General features: G+C 35.3%; 1 protein-coding gene across 2 annotated transcripts in view; it reads left to right on the top strand.

Moving 5' to 3' along the window:
- The window catches only part of LOC142317537 (putative RNA-binding protein EEED8.10), a 102,183-nt gene that overhangs the window by 785 nt on the left and 74,566 nt on the right, over positions 1–26,832 (top strand). For both annotated transcript variants that reach the window (XR_012754757.1, XM_075354100.1), the window contains exon 2: positions 9,577–9,668. Coding sequence is in view for 1 of the 2 variants with exons in the window: in XM_075354100.1 (XP_075210215.1) it covers positions 9,577–9,668 (92 nt within the window). In the remaining variant the exon portion in view is untranslated. The remainder of the gene's footprint in view (positions 1–9,576; positions 9,669–26,832) is intronic.

The raw sequence follows: 26,832 nt of genomic DNA, 5'->3' as shown, positions 1-26,832 counted from the left end.
TATGTTACATTACTTGTGAATTTCTAATTGCTTGATGAAGGTTTAAGATATATGGTCTGTTCTTTTCTGTGGTATTTTTCATTTTAAGTACTGGAATAGTGTGTACCTTTTTTACTTGAGGTGCTAACTGATTTTTTACCACCTAACCTTATTGTAAGAATAATTCTAATAGTTACGAAGCAAGTAATTAATTTTTTGGTACCATATCTTTGCTTATAAAATTAACCAGTGCAGGTTTGGTGATCTTATAATAGAATTAGTGTTTTTATTAACTTATTTTTCTCAGTGTTGACTTAACAGTTTATAATTTTTTCGTTAGTCTTTTATTTTAATCATGGTGGACTTCTTCTAGTTTGATTAGAAGTATCAAACCCACTGGCTTGGTCTAGTAGTGAACGCATCTTCCCAAATCAGCTGATTTGGAAGTCAAAAGTTCCTGCGTTCAAGTCTTAGTTAAGTCAGTTATTTTTACACAGATTTGAATTCCGGTGTTCTTTGGTGGTTGGATTTCAATTAACCACACATCTCAGGAATGGCCGAACTGAGACTGTACAAGACTACACTCATGCATATCATCCTCATTCATCCTTTGAAGTATTATCTGAAAGGTAATTATCGGAGACTAAACAGGAAAGAAAAAAGAAAGATTAGATGTATCAGTATCTAAAACATTTATAAATAGGACTCCAATCCACTTTTTCCAGGACACTGTTCACAATGTTGTATGCACTTCTTAGATTCTAAGCTGCATGTAGTTTTCTCAATCAATACCTTGTAGTCATCCTTGATGGATATTGTAGCTATCATGAGCTTAACATTTTGATGAATGGTACAAACACAAACTGAATGTATGCCAGCAGCACCAACTGTAATGTACCACTAGCCTAAATTCACAAAATTTTGAGAAGCCAATTTCATAGCCTTAATGTGTGCAGTAAGCTATGAAAATCTCTTAAATTACACAGAAGTAGATGTTTCTGCGTGTGGACTTTTTCACTGTTGATTCAAACAAAAAAATCTTTCTTTCCTGCACAGATTTGGCAAAATACATCATCCTCAAAAAATTTGAGGACCCATTATCTAATATCATCCTTCAACTTTTTTCCTTTGTTTATCTGGTGTCATCAATATACCAAGTTCAGATTTGAGCTTCCTGGTCTGCTTCACCATTCACATTGAAACCTGAAATTCAGCAGCTGTTTTCCCATTACTCCAGCTACTGGGCACTAATGTCAAAATCTGAATTTGTTGTCGCCAAGCTGAGGTCAAAAGTTTGGCTTTTGATTGAGCCCCTCAATCAGGATATCCGGATCTTTACATCCTTGACACTGCTTACTCGTTAATGTTTGCATTACATCAGTAATGCTCAAACCAGCAGTAGCAGCTGCTGCTGTATTAGCAATAGGATCGTATGCTCTTCTTAACGTCTGCTTCAGGTACCGTTTTGAATCCTATTTGCTGACATATTTAAGCTTCAAAGGAGAGATTCAAGTAATGACAGTCAGGCATCCATTCTTGCAGAAGCCTGTAGCATTTCCACATCACTAGTTTCTGATTTAGGTTAATCGTCCTTTGGCTGAATCTCTCTTTGAGCCAATTCTTGCCTACATTGTGGGCATAATTTTTGACCTGGCTTGAAGTCATAATTTGTTAAAGCTTTTGATCGGTCAGCAGAATCTATATCAATAGGCCACAATCATTTTCTGATACTTAATAAATTCTACTGTCTATCGTTAATTCTTATATTACTTGATTTTTTTAATGACATTTTGCACAATATTTTGTTTTTTAATTATTAATGGGGAATTTTTTAGAATGTAATTAATAAATTATTGAAAGAAGAGTGCAACAAAATTAAATTAACAATAAACAATAGGATTATTTATTATAAACTAAATATAATTTAATATTTTTACTTTTATCTTATTTACTAATTTGAACTTTATATATTATTTTGCATTTAAACTATTTTAATATTATTTATTAAAAGTAAAGGAAATTCCTTTTAATTAAAGTATTAAAAGGTAAGAGTGAATTTATTTACAAATGGATTCTGATTACGCCCATAATTATTACTACGGTTCCAAACTTAAGTATTAGGAAACATAAATACATTGGCAGTGCTACTCCAGACCCCGGTGACATGAATTATGTGAAAATATGTCAAAACTAACCTAAGAAAAGAGATTCGTAAACCAAACATAGCAGAAAAGTACAACTTGTTTCAATAGATAGCGTAAATATCAACTGTATTCATGTATCCAGCAACCGGAGCTGCATTATTGCTAAGGTATGTTCTGCACCCTGTGGGTGGGAAATGCATTACCATCAAAGCAGGCAATTATAACATCGCACTTCATTGAATAACCTTTCCTAGCACAGGGGACCAGAACAGTAGCGAATGTGTTAAAGGTAATTCCAGATTGCCACTGTAAAAGTTCTTTGTCCATTGCTGATAATTCTTTCACAGGCAATGAAAAAGCTTTTCCATAATTAAACATTAAAGACTTGTGGCCTTCAGAGGCATCAGACTTGCCAAAATGGCAGAGGCCAAGAACTTCACTCAATTTAAAACATAATTGGAGATAATAATAAATGTCACAACTTATTATAGAAGTTATTCACTAACAATTATGGTAATTCACCAAAGTTTGATGCTTATATACCCTTTCTTCAAAATAAAGAACATTCTAGAAGAAATGGAATTTTCCAGATATTTAAACAGATTAGGGATTGAAGTCTGTGGGGTACAAGGGAATCAGAGATTCTTGGACACATTGTTTTTAGTGTATTCGTAAGTAGAACTCATTAAAAAAAGAAAATGGTGTGAAAAATGCTTTCAAAAAAAAATGTTATATTTTCTGTACACAGCAATTTTGTGTTAATTTTGGATGCTTGGGCTAGTAGAGTTCTGTGGAGGCCCTGAATCTGCCCTCGTTATGGTTGGTTTTTTCTGAAAGTAGAATGAATTTTGAATATCACAGTTTGTGAATTTTTTATAAAAGAAAATTAGTAGTAGTGCTGAGGGGTGCTCATCTGTCAAAAGACAGATCTTTTCAGCAGTAAAATGATGCTCTTTTGGCTTTATAAGAATTAGATCCTGAAATTTGTGGCTGTGTCATAAATTGTTCACTCATAGTCAGATTTTATGTTTTTATCTATATGTTCTTAATCTTATACCATGAAGTTACCAAAGGAGTCAACATATAAAGGGGGGTTGTAAAATTAATATATAGCTTATGGTACTCAGGAAGGGCTAAGCTTTTAAAATAGTGAAGGAATTTTTTTATATTGGTTTCTTAATTCTTAGATTACCCCTGACAAACTAATTAATAGATTCTGTGTCTTTATCTAGTAGTGCAGATAAATAAATTAATCAGAACATCCATGTATAGAGACTTTATTCTGTGTACTACATTCAGTTGAAAATTTAATGTTTCAGTTGAAAATAATTAAATTGTATTTTGAAAGCGTTAATCAAATTGTAAACTTTTTTTTAACAATATGATAAATATAGTTTGATCAAGGGTTGGTTAAAAATTTAGTGCTCTGTTAAAATTAAAATTTGTTGCCTAGTAGATCAATTCTGAAGATACAAACCAAAAAGTTGCAGTTGAACTTGGGTTCCAAGATTTCATTTTAGCATGGGTAGATTGACTTCATAAAAATTAATGGTGGAACTTTTAAAACTAATCAAACATTGATTAGGTGAAAAATTTTTGGTCAGGTATTGGAATTATTTGGATTGTGATATCTTCAATGCAGAAGGACCGTGCATTTTTTATAACTAAATTCTAATGCCTTATCAAGCATTAAAATTAAAATTGTGCAGGAGGTAAATGTAAAACAACATTACTGTTTAAATTTGTGTTAATATTGCCAGTGTTTGGCTTATGCTAAGCTTACTGTTATTTTAAATATTCTATTTTACCTGTGTTAGTTTACAAGGTAAGTTCAAAAGGTTCCCAGAATTAATTTATTTTTCAATATCTGTTATTAGTTCATTTCTTTCAAAGTAATTTCCTTCAGCAACTATACGCTTATGCCAATGTCTGTAAACATTTTTTGGAAACATTCCAGAAACTCATTTTGAAATATTGTCCTTAGCTGCTTCATTTAATTGGTCATCCACATTCATATCTTTTCCCCATCATTTTTCAAACAAGAAAACATGTAAAATCAGGTATATAAAGTTAGGAGAGAGTATGGTGGATTCTCCAGAGTTGTTAAATTGTGTCATGTACCTCTCAAAAAGGTCAACGACTGATAGTTTCACTGAACAGATCAGCTTAAATTGTGTTGTTCCACTGAACTCAATGTTGGGGAAAACACTGTGAAATACCACATACAATGAAATCTTATTCATCATCACACTTTTCATAAGGGCAGCCGTGACCAGGTTTGTCAACAACTTGGCACTTGTGACAGGCAGTGGTGGACCCTGGGGAGAATGAGGCAATAAATATCATCTTGTGTCTATGAGAGTTTGGGGTTCATCTTTCACCTGAGAAGACTCAAGTGGTTGTATTCTTGAGTAGATGTAAGCTGATCCCAATTTCATTTAGAGTTAGAACCACAGTAGTCGAAACTATTCCTGCAATGAAGTATGTACAGTTATGGGTAGATAAAATACCACGTTTCAGAAAAACATCCCAACCCCGTAGGGGAAGACACCCGCCTAGTGACGTTCCGGTCACTACCCCCCTTTCCTTGCCCTGTTGGGCTTTAACAGAAGTTGTCTATCGCCCTCTGACTTTTTACATCTCATAGTAATAAGCCTGGCCTCGTTGGGATGCCACCATTATAAATATCTCAATAGACATTTGCATTGGTGTTAATAACTAAGCTTACTCCCTTTGCTGTAGACCTCGTCTGGACATCTTGAATGTCCTACATCGTATCCCTCTGAACTAGCTAACCGAGCTCGCAGAAGCGCGAACCCTGCGCCTTGTTCTACTTATGAGCCAATTTCATGAATGTCTCTTAATTCGAGGCAAATTGAAAACAACATACCACCAAACATGTTGATCGCAACAATGAAAATTTAGTCCTAGTTCCCTTAGTGAACTCAAACTTTAATCAAACCCAAGACTTAGGTTAAATTATGAACTCCGGTCTGGTCCACTAGGGAGAGACGGACAGACCTCCTACTCCCACTCGGCTCCATTACAGAGTCCCGTGTGACATTCAGCGTATAAACTATCGTCGAGGTGCCACTACCTCACAGCTGCATGGCATCCCATACCCCATCGGCAATGCAGTCGCCGTTCCACTAACAGCTTCAACAATCATAGTCACCTGTTTCTAACTAACCATGGGTTGCTGCCAAAGTGCCTACCTTTGGTCAATCAGACTGTCCAGGCGGACACTAGCTGTCTGGGTTCCTGCTCTACTAAATCCCTTCGGCCGCCCTCTGTTGGACGAGGAATCGAAGGAAGCCAGCCACAATTGTCCAGTCTCTAAGAGTCCTCCAGTTGAGTTGCAGATCAAAGTTTACCCTCTCAAGTTCTCTAATAACTCTGGTACGCTCAGCTTCATATCGTGGACAGAAATGCAGGACATGGTCCACCGTGACATCGACCCTACACTCCAGACACAAGCTGGAGCCAACCGACTCAAACCTAGCAAACTATCCCTTAAAGCACCATGTCCGAAAAGAAATTGAGTGATATGCTGATTGGGGGAAACCTAACTAATCGCACCCAACTCCCTAACATTTGGAAAAATACCATGTGTGTATTGACCAATAGAAGAATCATTCCACCTAGCTTGCCAAGAGTCAAAACCTTGGTCTTCAATTTCTCGCATATGCCCTGACATTAGAAGGACACCCTCCTTAGAAATATACCACTGGCTACGCTCTGTAGCCAAAATATCTAGGGGTTTTATGCTGGCAATTACAGTGACTGCCTCTCGCGAAACAGTCCTGCAGCCACCGACAACAGCTAACAATAGAAGACGCTGGGCTCGCAAAAGAATGCCCCTACAGCATTGGAATTGTAAATGATGTGCCCAGTCGGGCGCAGGGTACAACATTATGGCCTCACAGACACCTTTGTAAAGAATACGCATGGTACGGTAATTCAACCCTCAATCAGGAGGGATGACTACGGACGCCAAAGAAAGCATCGATGGCCTTCTTTGCTACAAACTACAGGTGCTCCTTGAAGAGAAGCCTCTCATCAAGGATGAAACCCAGATACTTCTGAACAGTAACATACCTAATTGGAAGGCCATCCATCACAACCCGCAGGTGACAGGTTGCAGCTAGGCGGCCCTTCAAGAACATCATAGTGGTTTTCTCCACACAAAAAAACCATCTTATGCTGAAGTCTCCACAACCTTAATACCTTACATGCTTGTGTCGCTCTGAGCCCAATCTCGGCATGCAAATTGCCCTTGACCAGCAGCAGCCCATCATCGGCATAAGCCACAATGCAACAGCCACTGGGCATTTACAATCACATGAGAGATTTGAACTCAGCGACCCAAACAAGTGGACCTAGTACACTGACTTCCCTGTGGACAACCGTTAGACAGGGTCTTTCCTACCTCCGAACTGCCGTCATGAAGTCCGACAGTTCTGTCAAAATAGCTCGAGAGAGTTCTAATCTCATTTTGCGTGCAACCATGCTGCTGTAGTTGAAATTTCAGAGACATCAGAGAAATGTTGGATAAGCTCAAAAGAATGGCAGCCACCATCAGTTGAAAGATAACCAACACCCACACATCAAAGACAAGGATCTTGTCTCAGGTGGTGCTCTCAAAAGTGTTGAATGTAGCACCAATCTTGTTCATTGAGTTGGTACGGTGGATGGCCTGTGGATTAAATGCGCTGGGCTCTCTGTTCGGATATGAGGCAGGTACAGGACCATCTCCTGTGATGCTGCTGGCATAATGGCCAGACTTGCATTTCAGATCTCCTCGTTCTGAAGAGGGAGGAGATGTACAAGACAGTGAGTAAGGTGGATGTGTAGGCATCAGTTGTCCACTGGAAGCAGTAGAGATGGGATTACTGGACAAAGGGCAAGTGGACTTGCATACTGATCCCAGACCTCCTGAGATGGCTGGACTGTAAATGACAGGGAACTAGGGTACAAATCGACCCAGTTCCTTATTTTAAACATACCTGTGATTGCAAAGGTTGAGATCTTCTGTGATACCACAGAATACACAGTGTTCATGTGTGATCAGTTCCCGTAGTATAGGGAAGCATGCTAAAGAGAATTTGGTATGCTTATCTCCCAGAGAACATAATGGGGGACTATGCTGCTGACCGAACGAGCATGACACGAGGTGTTCATGGTGTTAATTAAAATTATCTAAGTGCAAGGGTGAATATTTTCCCCTGATTCTCTCTTTGGGCTGTGTTCATATTAAAGCAGGTTCAAGGTGGAGTAAACAATAAAATAAAAAAAAAGATCTCTGACAAGCATGATCAATCTTGCCAATGCATTTTCATGTATAAAATCCAATTCTTTGTTTCTTATCTTTCGGGACACTTCCTTCTTACTACATCTTGTAAATGATTATGTATATCTACATACATTTTTCTTGTTTAATGTCTGCCCATTAGAAATGAATTTGTAGTGAAAATAACCTGAGAGAATCAACAAAAAGTTCAACATAACTTTTTCTTTGTAGAGATGATGTTGATTTTCACTTCGACGTCTTTTTTTTGTCTGGATTGTACAAAAAACACGTCTCAAATGTTATGATCTGTTCTTAAAAGTTGATCTTAATTAGCCATAGTTATTAAAAGGTTTCTTGCCAGCCTGAATTGAGTTTTTTATCTTTGAGAACTTTTTCTTTTAAATAATTGTTGACAAATGTAGTATGTGTTCAGATAATTATGAATACTGTGGTAACTTTCAACTGATTTTCCAATTGTTGACACGTCAAGAAAATATCAAATTTGAAGAAAAATTCAAATTTGCCAAGAAAATATTCTTGACAAATTCTCTTTTGTTACTCAATTTAGCAATATTTTCTTCATCTGTCAAGGTAGACAGAGCTCCACTATCAATATAATCTTCAGCACAACTATCACTAAAATGCTTATTCAAATTGTATTGTTTTTTTCATTACTGGTTCACTACTCATTTGCATATTCCAACAGCGTCAAAGTCCCTTGACAGTAACTTTTTTAAGCAAAATGGAAAATTTGTCTGTTGTTCAGTTGGGGACATTTTTCACTATCACAAGTACTATATGAAACCGACAGATTTAGTTTTGTATGCAAACAAATGTAGAAAACATGTGGTGTTGCTATATTATGGCAGTATGAGTACTGTCATCATAAAAAAAAAAATATTTCTCTGTTATAACTATTACCTAACAAACCCTAACAATCTGAAAATCAGTAAAACCCATAGTTTAAAATTAAAATGTTAAGCCCTCCAATAGCTTATTTATCGGAGAAGAAAATTTAGATGACGCCAGAAATCTTTCTAATTGAAATTTTTGAATAAGATGAAACTTGCCATGAAAAGTGGACAAAACTTTTATCAATAATAAAACATTTTATTTTTAATGGACAACTGCCCTTGTTTAGATGTGCCAAAGTTAAGCACCATAATTCTTTCTTTCTTTCAAGGGTTATTTTAAGATGAACTGTGTTAAATATCTTAACTATGATATGATCATTTCTCAATTAATATATTTGAAGTAATCCATCTTATAATGATGCACTGAACTTGTATCCTCACTCGCCATACAGAATCTCATTTAAGAAAGCAAACTTAGTCAATGTCAATTTACATTAAAATGATATTGAATATAACATTTCATTATCAGTGACTGAAAGCTAACAACAGTAACGATCGAAAAATTTACCCAACTACAATTTTATTGATGGGTAAATATTGGCATTTTAATTACCAGTATAACAGCAGAAAGTGAAATTTCTAATAAATTATATGAAATAGAAAATTAGCAATCCAATGGTGATGGATGTCTTGCTGTTGAAATTACAGTGCAACTAAAACTAATTTTACGTGGGATAAAGTAAATAAAGAGCCACATTTTACGAGTTGCAATCAAAATGTAAAGTTGTCATTTAATATAAAGGGAAACCATTTTACACTTGGAAATATATTTGAAAAAGTCGTTAATGCAATTTGACAACTTCATTGCCAATTAATATAAATTTTCTGTTGCAATTTGAATTTAATTTATATAATCGATTTATAAAATTTCATATTTATATACAACTTTTTAGATCAAATTCTGTAATTCATAGGTCAGTTTTATTAGTGCTACTTTGTCTAGTGCTACTATTATGTATGTTATATTTGAAAAATCTAAAAGCCATCATAAATATCAGTTGCTAAAAAACGATTTAATAATTTGTTACACTAAAAGAATAATTAAAGAATCAGTATGGTTAAAGCAGTTGTCAAGTTAAAAATATTACCATTCTTGTAGATTTTTATTCACAAGTTCATGTACCTGCTGTACATGTTTACTTATCACTTTTGTTTATGTCAGTAGGACGTTTAATTATATATACAGCTAAATGTTGTGTGTATATAAATAGCTAATTTGTTTTCACTGTAAGAGTTATTTTGTTTTCAGATTCTCAAGTATTGGAAAAGAGGATGATACTTGAAAGAAAAATAGATGGGATTCCTATTAGAAAAGTATTTGTGTCTAATATTCCTAAAGAGGTAATTGGTTCAAAATTATTTTATATTGTAATTCAATTTTACCTTTCCCTGTATTTATTAGCTACTAATGTTTTTTAAATTTTTAGTGACTTACTAATTTTTAATTTAATTCACTATTACTTTCTATCCTCCATGAACTAATTCACTATCAATATCTCACAATCATGATCTTTCACATGTGAAAATCCAGATTTAATGTTACAATTTCCAAATGGTCTCCATTAAAAAAAATCACCCTTCTAATCTTTTTACGTTTTTGTATCATCACATTTCAAAGGCCTCTATTCTTTTAACTACTGTTTTTATTTTTATTTATTTTTTTTTTGTTACACTATATAAAACCTTAAAGAAATCGGTAAAAATATATTTCTACCGTTTTACCCGTAAGGCTTGCTCCTAATATCTATCTTACTACTTGTTAAATCTTTAAATAAAATCTGAAAATTTTGCAACTTATGTTACATTATGATTCAATATCTTCACATTTAATTATTAATTTTCCTCATTTCTGTTGCATTACATAACTTTTTTACTTATTTTAAAATTAAATTTTTCTTTTCAAAGAATCTATGAAAAAAAGAATATTACCCCCCATATTTGTCAATTTTAAACATTTTTAATTCTTTTTCCTTGATTGGTTGCTCTTATTAGTTAGATAGTCTTCAATTTTTTGTGTTGTTTCTAGATATAAGTTGAAATGTAATGAATTATGTCTACATCCTTGTCTCATGCATTTCTAAATCAGAGTCTGCTTCTCTACATCATCTGTGTCACTGCTATCCGATTCTAGTGCAGATATTCATATAGGTATAAATTAAGAAAAAAAATGTGGAAGGTGTGATTTACAGTACAGTAGTGTTCATAGAGGATTTTAAAATTAACTGTGGCTAGATTTCATATACTCCATACACTTCTAGTAAAATCTGGTTATCAGCAGTGTATCTGCTTATTAGCAGTATATTACTCTGTTGGATGTTAAATATGATTGTACACACCAGCATATTCTCCGTAACATTTTGCTGCACTTGTCAACTTGTCAATGTATATACTGAGTAATTAATTACTTTTTCATATATAGTTCTCCCTCCTTTTATCAAATCCTATCTGCTACATTCTTACTTCTTACCATTTAATCTTCAATTGTACAAAACCATTTTTTTCTTTACACCTATTTCTGTATATGCAACCCGTACATATTATACTGTAGCAGAACACAGTATCTCTCTCTCTCTTTCTTTCTTTCTTATCTTGATGCTATTTTTTTTCTGCCGATTAGTTTTTGAACTTTTGCATTTACTGATACATCATTAAAAATAAGTTAAACAAATGATTATATTTCTTTGTAACTGATAGCCTATGAATTAGAATACATCAATTATTTCAAAACAAAAATCACATCACTTTTTTTTCTATTCTTGATTTACTGTGTCTTTGGTGATAAGTTGAAGTTTAATTACTTGTTTCATAATAATAGTAAGTGATGAGGGTGGTCTTAGTTTACTTCCTAATCACGTATCCATCCAATTATTTAGTTGTTTCGTTACTGAAATTTTTCTTTTAAAAACAGAAGAAAAGTTCTCTTTTTGAGTACTGTATAAGCTGACTAGATTTATTGAAACTCCTCACAAAAGAAAATTTAATATGCCCTAATCGCTCATTTTCCTTCTTCAATTTGGACATTTTTGGATCATCAGTTTTCTAATTATTAGACGTTTAAAAGAATTAACACTTCAGTTGAAGAATGGAATGTTTTGATAAACTGTATAAGAAAATATGTAGTATAATAAAAAGTTATAAAACTCGTAGTTGTAAAACCCCCTTTAAAATTCTACTACATTAAATATTTTATACCAGGCCAGGTGATGTACTAACTCTCACAAAAAAATGATTAGTTAGAAGCTTGTTTTATTGTGCCATCATACACAGTAGTAATTAAAAATCCAGTGTAACATGGTTAACATTAGTTTTTCTCTGCATAAGTTATCACATATTTAATCACAAATATTAATTCATCTAGGTGATAATGGATGATTATTAATATTCATTCACATTCTTTTACTTCAAAAGCTCTAGATTTGCCAATTTCAGCCACATCATTACCAAGAATAATACCAATTATGCATAGCACTTAGAATTTTCACATTTTTAAGAACGTGAGATGAATTAATTAGTCATATTGTCTTTGTGTTTTAGTTAAAAGCTTGACAAATCTCTACAAAATAACATTAAAACCAAGGAGAGGTTCTTATTTTAACGCATTACATTTCTTGCAAATTACTTAATTACAGAAATTAGTCATCTCAAAAAGTAAAGGAAAACCAAACAAAAATGATCGTTTTATATATTTTAATTGAATTTAAATTCAGCCCATGTAAAATGTTTAAAAAAGAAATTCCAAAAATATACTAATCCAACTAGCTGATCCTCTTTTAATAAATAATGATGTCTTATAGTCTTCACCGAGTTTATGAACGAATAAAAATGTTAAGTTTGTTAATTTCTGATGATATTTTAAGGTAAGTTTGTTCTGGTAATATTGTAGTTGGCTGTTCTAAGATAATTATACATTTTAAGTATATATGTTGGAAACATTTCCTTTTTTTACTTAAACAGTTTCTTTAAGAAGGGTTGATTTTCTTATTTATTTGAAATTTTACTGTTGACTGTCATTTGAGTTTTTCTTTTGTTTAATATTATATTAATGTATATTTTCCTTCTAAATGATATATAAAACTTTGAATTAAAATTAAGAATTAAAATTTTAACAAAAGATTACAAATCTCTTCAAATAGATTTATTTGTTCAAGGAATTTTTATTTTATATGTTAATTTTATTTTTAATTCATTTATAATAATAAATTATATAATTTAATGTTGTAAATGCTGTTGAACACTGTTCAGTTTTAAAGGTTTTTTTATTGAATTTCTTAAGGATTGGCTGTTACATTTTAATCAGTAGTTATATATCAGTACTATTATTATTCTAATATCATAAATTTCAGAGCAAAACCATCATGTACATCTTGAGAAAAAATCATCCCTTTTTGTAGTAATTGTTTAACGTACAGATGACTGCAAATATAGGTTTGTGACCTGCATTTGCAAAGTATTTGGGTTGTTTTATGTTTTGATTGATATTGTCGATTAATAAAACTAATTGTTATTGTCAATCAATTAATTAATTGTTATTTTCAATAACAAAACAAGTTTTCTTTTATGCTTTCACATTCTTTTGTCAGAATAGTCTGTTAATTTAAAAATTTGTGCCGTTATAACTTTTCGATTCAACAAGAAATTTATCGACATTTTTATGCTTAAATGCACCACTGCCTAACTTGTAAATTAATAAATCCTTTCTCCACAAACAACCTTTAATGAAATGTTGGAATAATATCTTTATCTTTCCATCCAGCCATCTGGCACCATAATGTTTATCAAACCATGCAATTAAGAAATTTTAAAGTTATTTGTTGGAAAGTAATCTAGTAGGCAGTTTCTGTGACATATTTTACTGAACTAGTTTAAGATTTCTGTATCTAATAATATCCACATCAATTTGAAGCTGTAGTTAGTTCCTAAGAAAATAAAGGCAGTTTTTTATGAAACTTTTTTTTTGTCTTTTCATTTAAGTTTTCTGTCAGATTTGTTAAGTGCATCTTTGTGTTGCAAGATGGTGACGCTACCTTTTTTTACCTCATTTTAAATATGTTGGCACAGTAATATTCACTAACTTTATATTGTACAGAAATCTAAAGTAGCAGGAATTTTTTCTTCATTCTCATTGCCCGAACTTTTTCCCTTTTACACTCATTACTAAAGATAAAGAAACTAAAGTGGTAGAAAATTAACAATTGCTGAGTGCAGGTATACTGTTATTTTTATGATAAGAGCCCCAATGGGAGTCTTATTACTCTTTAAGACTTTGGAGATTGGTATGCCCACAGCCCTAGTCTGTGCAGCTGCTTTTCTTTCCACTACACACTGAACTGCTAAACCTTTTACTCCATACACTATACCACAAACACAACATAAATTACAACATACACCCACGCAAAAACACCTTACACTGTTTCTTCTTACACATATATCTTCTTACTCATGGTGCTACGACTCCTTTCAAAATGCAACCGTAACCCAAAGTGGAAACTATCATGTCAATGGATGGATAGCTGTACATTGTGAGTCTCGAATGATGTCCTCTGGGCACCTGGGCAACCCATTTGTATTTAGCACAAGCCTTTGTACACATGGGCTCTGCAGTGGATGTTATATTTCTCTAGTACTCGTGGGACCTAAATTACTAGTACTCAAAAAAACCTTATGATGTCTGGTGGTCTGTCAGAAAAAACCACCACCAATTGTCTAGTGAAAAGGCCTTTCTCAGCATTGTCTTATGAGGATAAGTACTGTAGAAGATAGCTTGAATTGTGATACATCTCGTCTACATTATAAAAATATCAGGTATGTAGTTCTGTGAAATAATCAGGAAGGTGGCTTTCTTCTTTCCTATTAACAAAGTTCTAATGGGTTCAAGTGATTCCCTGAAGAAAATCAGAAAATTACAAGACAAATTGATACTGATTGAAATGTTTAATGATGAACAGAGTTGATCTCTATTACATCTCAACAATATGGGCAATATAAACATAAGTGCGGTATGCCACAAAACCCTAAATACCAGCCAGGGAGTAATTTTTTGCCAGGATTTTGTTAAGATGGATGGTAATGAAATAGCTGATGAGCTTCGTCCCCAGAAAGTTATAGATATAAAGCAAATAACGAAATGGCAGACCGGAATGGAAGACTTGCACCTTCCCCTTATATTAACATTTAACCTTCTGGTACTACCAGAGAAAATAAAAGTAGGTTATCTGCTGTTGAGTATGACCATTCATCCCCAACCCACGAGAATGTTTACAATGTCAAGAGTATGGCCATTCTGGTTTAAAAACTAAGTTGCGCTCGATGTGCCAAAGAAGATCGCAGCAACACTAACTGCCAGGAGGAAAAAAAATGTGCTAACTATGGGGAAGCGCATTCAACTCGCCCAACTTTTAAAGAAGAGAAGGCAATTTTTCGAACAATCTTTTCCAGCTGTACAAAGAGAATATAAAAAGACATTGAATTCTCGTAACCTGATTAAACCAGATGTCTCTTTTGTCACCATGACATCAAGACAAGGCTCCTGCAAATGCAGGTAATCAACAGTGCGAATTCTGCAGTGAGCTAAAAATACTTATTCAGATGTTATTTAATCAAGTAGCTTCACTCACAGCTACTATTTCAGAGCTAACTAAGATGAGTAAGTGTGTAGTTGCAGCTAGTGAAACTAATGTTAGTGATATCTGTCCTAAAGTTGCATGGGTAGGACTGAATACTGCGGCTTGCGATATTCTGTTGAGGGCTTAACATCTCCTGTTATTTACTGTGACTGGGGGCTATAGAACTATTTTATGTGAGGCAGTTCTAGTCATCCTGAGTTTTAAACCAATTGATGTCAGTTATCTAGTGTGGAACGTCAGTTATATTACGCTGTGAAGTCAGGTGAACTGACCTTGCAGCAAATTCAGGAAATAGAGAAGGAAGGTTTTGGTATTTGGCAAGACAGGTGGGATGAGATGGAAAATGGCCGTTATATGCATGGTCTCTTTCCAGTTGTAAGGGTGTTGAGAGTTACCTCATGGACTTCCCTGAACTGGCATGTGAGTCAGTTCCTTTTGGGGCATGGCGCATTTTGGTACAGGCCGGCTTGATTTGGCATGACTGACTTGGGTCAGTGTCTTAGTATAAGCTGGATGCATTTCACATGCTGTATGTCTGCTCAAAATATGAGTTTAGGCATGCAGAGGTGATCAGAGAGCTTGAGGATATTGGTTCAAGTCTCGCATTTGCAGGCTAACTGGAAAGTTAAAGATGAGTGGCATGTTGTTAAAAGAATTTGAGGGTTTTTAGCGCTCAGGGACTGCAGAGGGTGTTTAGTGTAGAATAGTAGTCTGGTTGGCTAGGGACCTGTCAGGGTGCTTTTCCACCAGAGTAGGCACATTCGGCAATTGTGTCCAGTTATTGTTTGGTACATTTGTGGTTCGATTGATAATTTTAGATGCTTTAATATAGAAGGTCAAAATTGGAATGTTGTGAAGAATTGTTGGTGTGAGATTAATGTTTGTTGTAGCCCAATTTGTAAATTTTTATTTATCAGTTTTGTAATTCGATTAGGTGAGTTTGAAAAATATCTTTTGTTAGTTGAAGAGTTTTAACAATAATGGCAATGTCTGCATGGCATTTGTATTAGTGCCATCCTAATAGAGGCCTTACTGATGACTAATATGTAATCAAGTATTGAGGGTCTAGAAGATGACCTTTGGTAAGCCCATCAAGGCTGGGAACGGAGGAGGTGGTGTGGCGACCAGGATTGTCACAAGGCAGGTGTCTTCCTGTATTGGGTCAGTGTGGTAATCCATCAATTTCTGTTAAGCCCATACAATCACCCCCTCTGGGTTGTCTGTGCTTCCCATTGTTCAAAATCTCCCTCTCCATCACTTGGTTTACTGGAAGATATGATTGAAGAACCACTTGACCTTAGGACATCAGAGTTTATTAAAATAAAAAATTCTATGAAGAAAAACCGGATTACGTCAATTAACTTTTCTATATATTTATTTGCAATTCTGAATCTGTAGACATTTATTTATTAACATTATCCAGTGGAACATGGTCACATTGAAGATGTTAGAATATTGATACACGCACAAGAACCATTAATAATGTGCTTCTAAAACCCACATCTTCTACAACAAGATGCAGTAACACTCAGAGGATATTTCCGTATGAAATATGACTGTCTGTTCTCAGTAGAGAGAGAGAGAGAGAGAGAGAGGTGGAGTTGTTATTTTTATGTGGAATTAGGTGTCGGTTATAAGGATACCACTAGGAATGGGATACCCCATTCCTGCTGTTACTATAAAAATCTCTGTCCCATTCAAATTGCATATTTACAATTTGTATCTCTCTGAGTTCAGTGCTCTCTTTTTTCTGTTTAGCCTTTGGAATCACTGTAAGGTATTGCTTCCGAGGATATGTATGAATGTAAATGAAGTGTAGTCTTGTTCAGTCTCAGGTTGACCATTCTTGAGATGTGTGTTTAATTGAATCCCAACCACCAAAGAACATCAGTATTCATGATCTAGTATTCAAATCCGTATAAAAGTAACTGCCTTTACTAGGATTTGAATCTTTGAACTCTTGACTTTGAGCTGATTTGCAATGATGAGTTCACATCTAGACCAACCTGGTGGGTTGAATGAGTTAAATACTCTAGATATATCATTTCTCCTTATACAAATTACATCGCCATCATTAATAGTAGAAGACTTTAATGTTCACCGTATCTCATGGAGCTCATCAGTAACCTCCTCTCTAGAAGATATGATAAAAAGAATGAGACAAGTCATGGACCTCTGTCTACTTAATGATGGATCATGCGCGTTCATGTCATTATTGTCTGGTATATTGTCCATCCCAACCCCATAGGGAGTCACACCACCCCTTCCGTTCCAAGACCTGAGGGGCTTTATCAGAGGTCGTCTTTAGACACTAACTGATTACATCTCACAGTCATCAGTCAGGCCTCGGTTAGGATGCCTCTGATGTAAATGCCTCGCCAGACATTTTCATCAGTAAAATACATATCAAATTTCACCTTCATGTAGGCCTCAAATGGACATCTTTACATCCAGCGTAACATGATTTCCTCAAACTAACTCAACAAAACCACAGAAGCACGAACCCTGCGCCTAGTACAACTACACTGTTTGTGACTGCAAATGCCTCAGAAAATGAATGAGTTTAAAGTTAAATCAGTGCTACACTCATACCAATCAAAATTCTGTCTTACACAACATAGAAATTCAGACCTACACACAAGTAATTCGACCAATTTAGGTCACCTAACAAGGGGAATGCAACCTCATTCCGGTCTACGGAGGAGCCAGGGAGAAACCCCACATCTTCACATAGTCCCATCACAGTGTCTCGTGTGGCACTACCAAGTCGCGATCAGGACCACCACCGTTGTAGGGAAGCCACGCCCCCTGGTCACATAGGTTAACATACCCTGGCGGCGCAGCCACTCCCACCAGTGGGAGCCCAAATCAAATCACAAACAGAGTACCCCAATATAACTGTGGCACGATGCCAGTGTGCCTACCTCCAACCAATCCAATGCCTGAGCCAGAATCCTAGCCACTTGGGATCCTACCACAACCGAGTACCTCGACCTCGACCTCGATTGAACTCCCTCTGCAGATAGACCTACACACCGCAAGGGCGCTAAGAAAACCAGCCACTATAGACCACTCCTCGCAGATCATCCAGTTAATATGGAGATCCAGAAAGGAATGTATTCTCTCAAGTTCCCTAACAGCTCGTGAACATTCAACATCGTATTGGGGACAGATGTAGAGGACGTGATCCACTGTATCATCAGTCCACAATCCAGGCATTGACTCGAATCCACCAAACGAAACCTAGCCAAACTCGCCTGAAAGGCACCATGCCTGGAGAGAAACTGTGATATACCGATTGGGGGAGACCCATCCAATCACACCTAAATCAGACTATAGGAAATATACTATGCGTGTATCGACCTGTGGGGGATTTATCCTACCTGACCTGCCAAGACACATGGCCCCAGTTTTCTATTTCCTGCTTTCGTTCTGACGTCAATAGGTTATTTACCTTTGAAATATAGCATTCCTTACAGTCATTAGCCCACATATCTATTGGTTTGACTTCAGCTATAACACAGACTGCCCCCCGTGAGACTGTTCTATAACTGCCTATAACAGCCAGCAAGAAGAGTCGCTGGGCCCATAGCAAAATGCCTGTGCTATACCTAAAAGCCATGTGGTGAGCCCAGACAGGCACAGCATACATAGCATAATAGCTTTGCGGACACCCTTGTAAAGGATACTCATTGGGTAATTCAACCCAAAATCAAGATGAATGACTACGGATTCCATAAAAAGCATCAGCGGCCTTTTTTTCTACATACTGTGAACTGAAAATTCTCATCAGGGGTAACACCCAGGTATTTTTGAGCCGTAACCATACCGAATAAGGAGACCAGCCATCCAAACCCGGATTCCTCATGAAGCAGCCAATCAGCCCTTAAGCAACATCATTGTGGTTTTCTCTGGACTGAAAATCATCTTATGTTGGAGAATCCACAATCAGAGTGTCTCATAAGCATGAACAACTTGGAACTTTACCTCGTTACGTGAATCCCCTTCAATCAGTAGCAGCGCATCATCAGCATAAGCGACGACACGACAACCACGTGTGTCGTAACGCAACATGGAATTGAATTCTATGATCCAAAGAAGTCTGCCCTGAGGGCATCCTTTAGTTAAGGTCTTACAAACCTCCCAGCAGCCATCACACGGGAAACGGTTCAATGGCTGAAATAATTTGAGAGCATTTCTAATTCATTTCATCATGTACACTTACGCTTCTGCATCTGAAATAGGGCAGAGGCCATAAGTTATTTTTTGCCCCGGATATGTCCAGAAAAATCCCTAATACATATTTACATGGACTAGAGGAAGCTATATCCATCATCTTTAGTACGGCATCCTCAGTGCTCTTACCCGGTCGGAAACCATACTGGTTGTCCATTCGCAAATATCAGTGGCCAATGTAACATTAATATGCAAATATAGGACCTTCCCAAAAACCTTGCCAATCACAGGTAAGTGCGTTAGTGGACTGTAAGAAGAACTAACAGTAGGATCTTCGTTGCCACCTTTGAACAACAACACCAAGTCTCCACGCCAGAAAGTAGCCAGTGAAGAGCAACTTATTATATATAATGGAGGACCAAGGACTACTGGAAGCGCTTGGACAAGGAGCTCCAGGGCCTTGTGTCATGCCATACTACAGATCACCTGGCCCACGTCCGCCTCGGTGATCTCAGAAGATTGTAAGTCGAAAATCGCAACTTCCTACCTGACACGCTGGTGGTATGAAACTTCATCCACCGTAGTGTCATCCGGGAGCAAATCATTTAGCAAAATATTAAGGACATGGTCCTTATCAATTACCACACCCTCACAGGTTGACAAAGCTGACAAGAGGACATCATTCCTGAACTATGTCCAAGGTGTCTATACACAACACCCCAAGGGTCTATTCCTTTTCTCCTGGATGAAGGAGCGCCAGGAATTGCACTTGGAGGACCTAGTGTTATGAAAGTACCTAGCCCTTGTTCTGCAGTTAGGGCTGCACGCCAATCAGGATCACTCTCTCATTGTGCTGCCCATCTGAGTTGATTCACAGACTGCCTCCTTGCTGTCAGATTCTGAGACTACCAACCATATATATGTTCCTGGCCGAGCCTCTAGGAGTAGCGGCTTCAGCCGCCGCCACCGAAGTGAAAAAATTTATTGTCCAACATCAACCACTCCTTATGCTCACTGAGTTTACTCCCTTGTTGTAATTAGTCTGTTTGTGATGACTTTTACAGCAGTGACCAGAGGCCAATTATTATATTGTTTGGTGTTAACCATGGGATGAATAAAAGGCCATGGAGATGGATTATTGAAAAGGTATATTTAGAACAGTTTACCTTCAAGCCTTCCCATCACAGTATGATGATAGTGCAGACGCCCTTGATCAACTTACCTCTTTTATGTCCCTAGTACTTGGAATTGGTAGTAGATACATTTTACAAACATCTACCAACCCTAGATGTCCCTCTCTGTTCCGTGGTGGAGTGACGACTGCCAAAATACAATTAGGAAACCACAACAGGCACTGCATAGATTTAACTGCAGGCTTACAAATGAACATATTTGTGCATTATATTTGTACCATAAGGCTTAGATTGTCATTAAATATTCTTAGATGCTGAATAATTTTAAATAAACATTTTGTACTGTACCTTAATAAAAATTAATAATTATCAAACATATAATTTACTTAAAATCAACATAAACGTACATAACAATTCCAACCAAATTGTTCAAACCTTTAGTGCTTAAAATTGCTTAGGTAACAAAAAGATTCGATTTTAAATTTTTTACTATCGTAGTAAAGATTGATTTAGCTTCACATTTTTATTCATAACAGAACTTAGCTATGGTCTCAGAGGAGCTGTTTAAAATTGGATAAGGTCATATCTTATCAATCATGAAAAATAGTTTAAATATCAACTTTTGATAAGAATATACATGCAAATTGTAGGTCCTTACTCAGGATTTAAAATGTGAAATGCTAAAGAAAATTTACTAAACAATTTTTAATTATTTATTAAAGATCTACCCTAAAAATCTTGAAGTGTCCATTGTTACGTTGCAGATAATGTTAACTATATCTGTATAAATGAAGAAAATTATTTAAAAGAATTTGAAAATTCACATTAGCAATTGGAAAGGTTACTTACTAGATGGATTGTAGTAATCTAATATAAGGATAAAACAATTACATTTTGTTTCTCACGTATATCTAACGTTGCTAATCGCTTTGATAAAATTTTACCTTTAATGATAACCATAGTCTACAGTGAAATTTCTGTGTTGTTTTGTTAGGTAATGAATTCTCTTGGCATGATGAAATATTCTCATTTGCAAACAAATCAAATCATGCTGTTATGATTTGAAGCACCTTAATAAAACAAAATCATTCATTATTAAATATTTATTAGGCTTAGGTACATTCCTGTCTGAAATCATCTCTGGGCTTCCTCAAAGAGTAAGAATGAGTTTTCTAGGTACAATAAGAGGCTGCCAGATCATTGTTTGGTATGAGTAAGATCTTAATATGAATCATGTGATTGATCTTAAGAAAAGTAAAAATGTTAACTTTTTCTTGTGTTTATATTTATGAATAAGCCAAATAGAATGTTTTGTTTTCTACATTTCAAATAAAGGTGTATTTAATTTTTCAAGCATGGCACTGTTGGTATATAAGATTATTTATGTACAAATAAAATAAATTAAAATTCAACCTTACCAACAATTTGTCTGTATTTTTAGAGTACTTTTGGTCATTTGACCATCATCAGGAAAAGTTTTTTTTTAATTTAAAAGTATTAAAATTAACATAATTAGTTAGAAAAGTTATAAAATATTAAAATCATAACAACCGATCATAGTGTAAAAGTAATTATAAACGTTATGTAGGAAAGTCGCAGTTAGGCAATACTTTGATTGAAATATTAGAAATGTAATCTTTTATCATACCTATGCAGTTTTCAAAAATCTGGAAAATGGCTGTCACTAGACAATAATTTCCCTAAAATCATATTGAAATATGTTTAATGTAATGTCAGTACTTCATTATTTTTATCAATAATTATTAAAATTCCATTTTTGTAATATTTTCTAATATTTTAGGAGGTATTTCCATGGATCCTGTGTTGATTAGTCAATATTCTGTAAAATGTGCAAAATTTGGTGACTGGAAAGAATTTTATCTCATAGGCATTGAGTATTAAATAGGAAATTTTTTTTATTTTTTTGTTTGTTACGGGCATTGACTGCTTTGGTTATTAGTACTTTTTCCGAACAAAAAAGAAACAAAGAAAAAATTTTTTAGTTTTCTGGTAAAATCACTAGCGAACTAGTCAAAAGAGTAGTTTTGTCAGATAGATCATCCATAAATAGCGTCATAGGATATTAAAAACAAAAAAAGCACAAGTTGACAAGACTATATATATATATATATATATATGTGGTTCCTGTCACATAAAAACCTACTTCCATTTTAAAGAAATGTTGTAATATCTGCCAAAATGGGTGTAATAATCCTGCAATCCTCAAAAACCTATCCCTAATGAAAATTTGCCCAGACTTGAAATACTAACTACTACATTCATATTATTTTTCACTTATGTTTACCTTTTTTAACATCCTTTTTATTTTAATTTAGGTTTACCATCCTTTTTTGTTTCTTTTTTCCATCTTCCTAATGGCCTTCACTAATTCCAATGATCTGAGGCCTTGGAGATGGATCTACCAATTCTTAGCAGTAAATCACTGAAAATGTTTTGCTGCCAGCATCAGATGATACCAGTCCAAATGGTGTGGTAAGCATTACATCAGAGTAGAGACTTGATGCATTCCCTGCTAAAATGTTTTGGGTGGCTAAGTGTTTGCCCCCCTCATTTAGAGGCCATGCTTTTGAAAGCTCCACTGCTGCTTGTCCAAAGCTCTCTTTATCTTCATTATCTTTTTTCTTCTTGAGTCCCTCATTTGTGATTTTCTCGATCTATACCTGACTGATGCATTTGGTTCAGGCTACCTCTGAACTTTCGCTTCATATTCCTCCACCTTAGAGCTGGTCAAAGATCAATTCATTGGTGGAGAAGAAATCTTTGTTGTACTAACATCTGCTACCTCCTGTATCAGTTTTCGACTGGTTTCTCATGTGAAACTTTTCAGTTTCTCATGTGTTTCAGTTTCAATGATGTGTTCAATCATATTCACTAGAGCTGGTGCCAGTTCAGAGATTACTTCTTTTGGTTTAAAAGAGAGTGCAGCAACCTGAGCATAAGATGCAATGTAGATGATATGCTTAGCACAAATTTCCTAGCATCAAATTATTTGACCTTTTGTATGGTCACCTCTTGCTATAACTGCTATAAACCGGCCAGTTTTGTGATCTTGATCTTGCAGAGTGACCCACAGTTTTACGTTTATGCTCATTACAATTGACCTAGACAGGTGGATTCGTCGTCAGGATGCAATGGCTCACCATAAACACAGATTTTCTTTCTCATGCATCATGCTGCTGCATGCAAATTTCTGATATCTAAAACACTGCAATGGAGTCAGGATGAAAGGACAAACATTTAGTTATGAAAGCCAACTTTAATCTTCTCTGAACCCTGGGTTTGTTGAAAATCAGGACATGCGATACAGAAAGTAAACTTCTCCATTGCGACGTGTGTTCAGTCATCAAATGCAACAATCTTTGTCCATTGAGTTCCTAAAAAAATTTGTCTTCCATGTAGATCAACAAATCCCTGCATACAACTACTTCCTTGGAGATAATTTAGCCTACCTGTGATATAACCTCAGTGTCTATCAGTCCCATCTTCTTGGCTTTTAGTAGCCATGATGACTGTAGGTCATTGATGATTTCAACAAACAGTTTGATAACTCTCCTTTTGCAGCTTCTGTGATGCCTTGAGCAATGACAAAAGGACTGATCTTTGTAAAATCCCTTTTCTTCGTTATCACTAAATATTTTGGCATTACTTCATTATCCTTTGGTTGAAACTTCTTGGTTTGATTCTTCTTTTCAATATCATTAAACTCAAAACCTTTCTTTTTCTTTGCTTGTGAAGACAAGGTTGGACAAGGGATTTTGTGTGGACCCTCTGCCACAGAAATCATGGAAGTTGAAGTTTCTATGAATTAAATGTTGCCAGTTGTGTGTATCAAGGTGTGGGTGGAAAGGTGGTTGGGAATGCCTAGGGTCATTGATCCTTCCTGGGTTCCCCCAGTTACTTTTGTATAGATTGTGGATACCGGTATTTATTGGAGGTTAGGTTTCAATTTACCACACATCTCAGGAATGGTCAACCTGAAACTTACAAGACTACACTTCATTTACATTCATACATGTCATCCACCTTCATCCTCTGAAGTAGTACCTTGAGTTGTTTCTTAAGTACCCTAAGTAGTGGTTTTGGAAGCTAAACAGAAAAATAAGAGGGTTACCCCAGTCAGCCATGTCCTACAAATTTAACTTTGGTCATAGAGTCTGACTGCCGGACCCACTATACTCACATCCCAAGGCTCGCATGTAGCAGTAAGGGCTCCAATAACTACCTATGGGATAGTCCCTGCCAAGGACCAAAGTGACTGACATACACTGAGTGATGCTAGACTATGGCATAGCAAGCTCAGCTAGCCCACCCTCAACTTGGCTTCCATCACCAGGAGAAGTGAAAAGCACTCCTTGTTCACACTCAAGTGTCTGCAAAAACAGATCATGGTTCTGCCTTCCACCCAACTGCAAGCAGCAAAACCAAGAAGCACAACTGCAACCAGCTCATGACCACCAATCCATTACTCTGCAGGGATCTTCTAAGCAATACCATTGCCCCATTGGCCAACAAAATTTCAAGTACATAAGTACTGTCATTGCCCATCCCCACACGATGTAATGTATGGAGATGTAACTGCATGGATGTGGGGTTGAATTTGCTCCGTGGCGGGAAATTTTAATGTCATTGTTAGTTAATATTTTTAAGAGACGAGGAATCAATGTTTGAAATTTTAAAAGGATTTGGATAAACTTGACTGCCACCCCCAACATCCTACATCCCTAACAATTTGTTTTACATATTCCAAAGATTGCCTGCTTGCACAATATTTCCCATTTACCTGCCCCTCCAACATCAAAGTAACTATTCCAGGATGCCGTAATATGTGTCCTATAAATCTGCCTTTTTTTTAACTATACTTTTCCAAATGCTTCTTTCTTTTTCAATTTGCTGCAACACTTTTCCATTTGTTACTTTATCTACCCATCTGATTTTTAATATTCTCCTATAGCACCACATTTCAAAAGCTTCTATAATCTTTTCTTCTCAGGTACTCCGATCCTCCAAGTTTCATTTGCATATAAAACTACGCTCCAAACATATACTTTCAAAAATCTTTACCTGACATTTAAATTAATTTTTGATGTAAACAAATTATATTTCTTACTGAAGGCTCGTTTTGCCTGTGCTATTCGGCATTTTATGTCACCCTGCTTTGTTTATCTTTAGTAATTGTATGGAAGCGTAATTAGTTTTTGTTCATAACTAATTTACCATAATTTAAATATAACGTGTACACATAGCACATGAGACCCACATTATAATCAGTGTTACATCATACCAATATGTTTCCTCATACAATTGTACACTTTCCTTTCAGAAAGTATCGGACTGGTGAAGGATGTCAACATATTACACTCTTGCCTGGCTCAGCCTCTCATTGAAACCGTGGGAAACTGCACTGACAGCCTATCAATGATGGCAGTGTGACTTCCCTGAGTAAAAATTCTTAGGTAGTTTTCTGACTTCGAAGTACAAATGGGAGAGGATGACCTTCTGGCCTTACCATCAAAGTAACACAATAGTCCAAACCCAAACAACCTTACATACGGTTTAGCAGTCTCTTGAATGGCTGTTGTCACAAGTCTTAGTAGCCTTTACTTCCACTGTTTCCTTGACTTGATAACATGAAGCCATCACCATTAAATGTTTCCTCACCTAATAAGGAATCTGAACTGATGTAAGATATTACAACAGAATCGCACAAACTTATATTGGTTTGGCATTTTCAAATGAATTACAGTGACTTCGTTGTTCAGAGACAACATCTCCGCCATCAATCTTCTGCCAACATCAAGGTTGGCAGTGGTTGTGTTTACCCTCCTTTTTCCTCGACTTTGGGGGATCAAGATCAGAACTGCTTTCACCAGGTCAGAAATCTTCAAGCTCAAGCCCTTTATTTTAAAATCTACTATTTTTAAGAGATATTTTTTTTAAGATTCACTACAGAAAAAATAAAAAAATATTAAAACAGAAAAATCAAATGCTCAATATATTAAAATGCATTGAAGATTTCTTCAGTGCACTAAACACTAAAGCACAAAAAACAAACCACACTAACTGAAAAATATGACCATTTAAATAATATTACATTTACTTTTAAAACTTTTAACTTGCACTTATCCAGATTTACTTATAATGGTAATAATAATATTTACTAATTTACATAATTTATATTTATTAAGTGAGAGAATAGATTTTGTTGATATTGTTTAATTTTTGTATTTATAGATTGATTTTAGTGATTTTATCTATCGGTGAACTATGTTCCATTACTTGTTATTTGTCATCATTAAAAAAATGATGTCAGTCTTTGTGGTCATGAGAGATGTGTTTTCAAAATTATGTATTTCTTTAAATAAAAAAAATTATTTATTATAGATCATTGCTGATATATTTGAAGTTACTTTTTTTTTTTATTATTTCACCATACTTCACACAAATTGTGTTTTGCACAGGATTGCTGCATTTTTATAAATTTATATTTATCATCTTTATCTGTCTTAAAAATGTTTGTTTTTTTAATATTAATTTAGTTTTCTTTATTATTCC

This window comes from Lycorma delicatula, chromosome 1, assembly GCF_047948215.1.
Source record: "Lycorma delicatula isolate Av1 chromosome 1, ASM4794821v1, whole genome shotgun sequence".
NCBI classification, from domain to species: domain Eukaryota; kingdom Metazoa; phylum Arthropoda; class Insecta; order Hemiptera; family Fulgoridae; genus Lycorma; species Lycorma delicatula.
The sequence above is the reverse complement of the archived record's forward strand: the minus strand, read 5'-3'. Positions and strand labels throughout refer to the sequence as shown.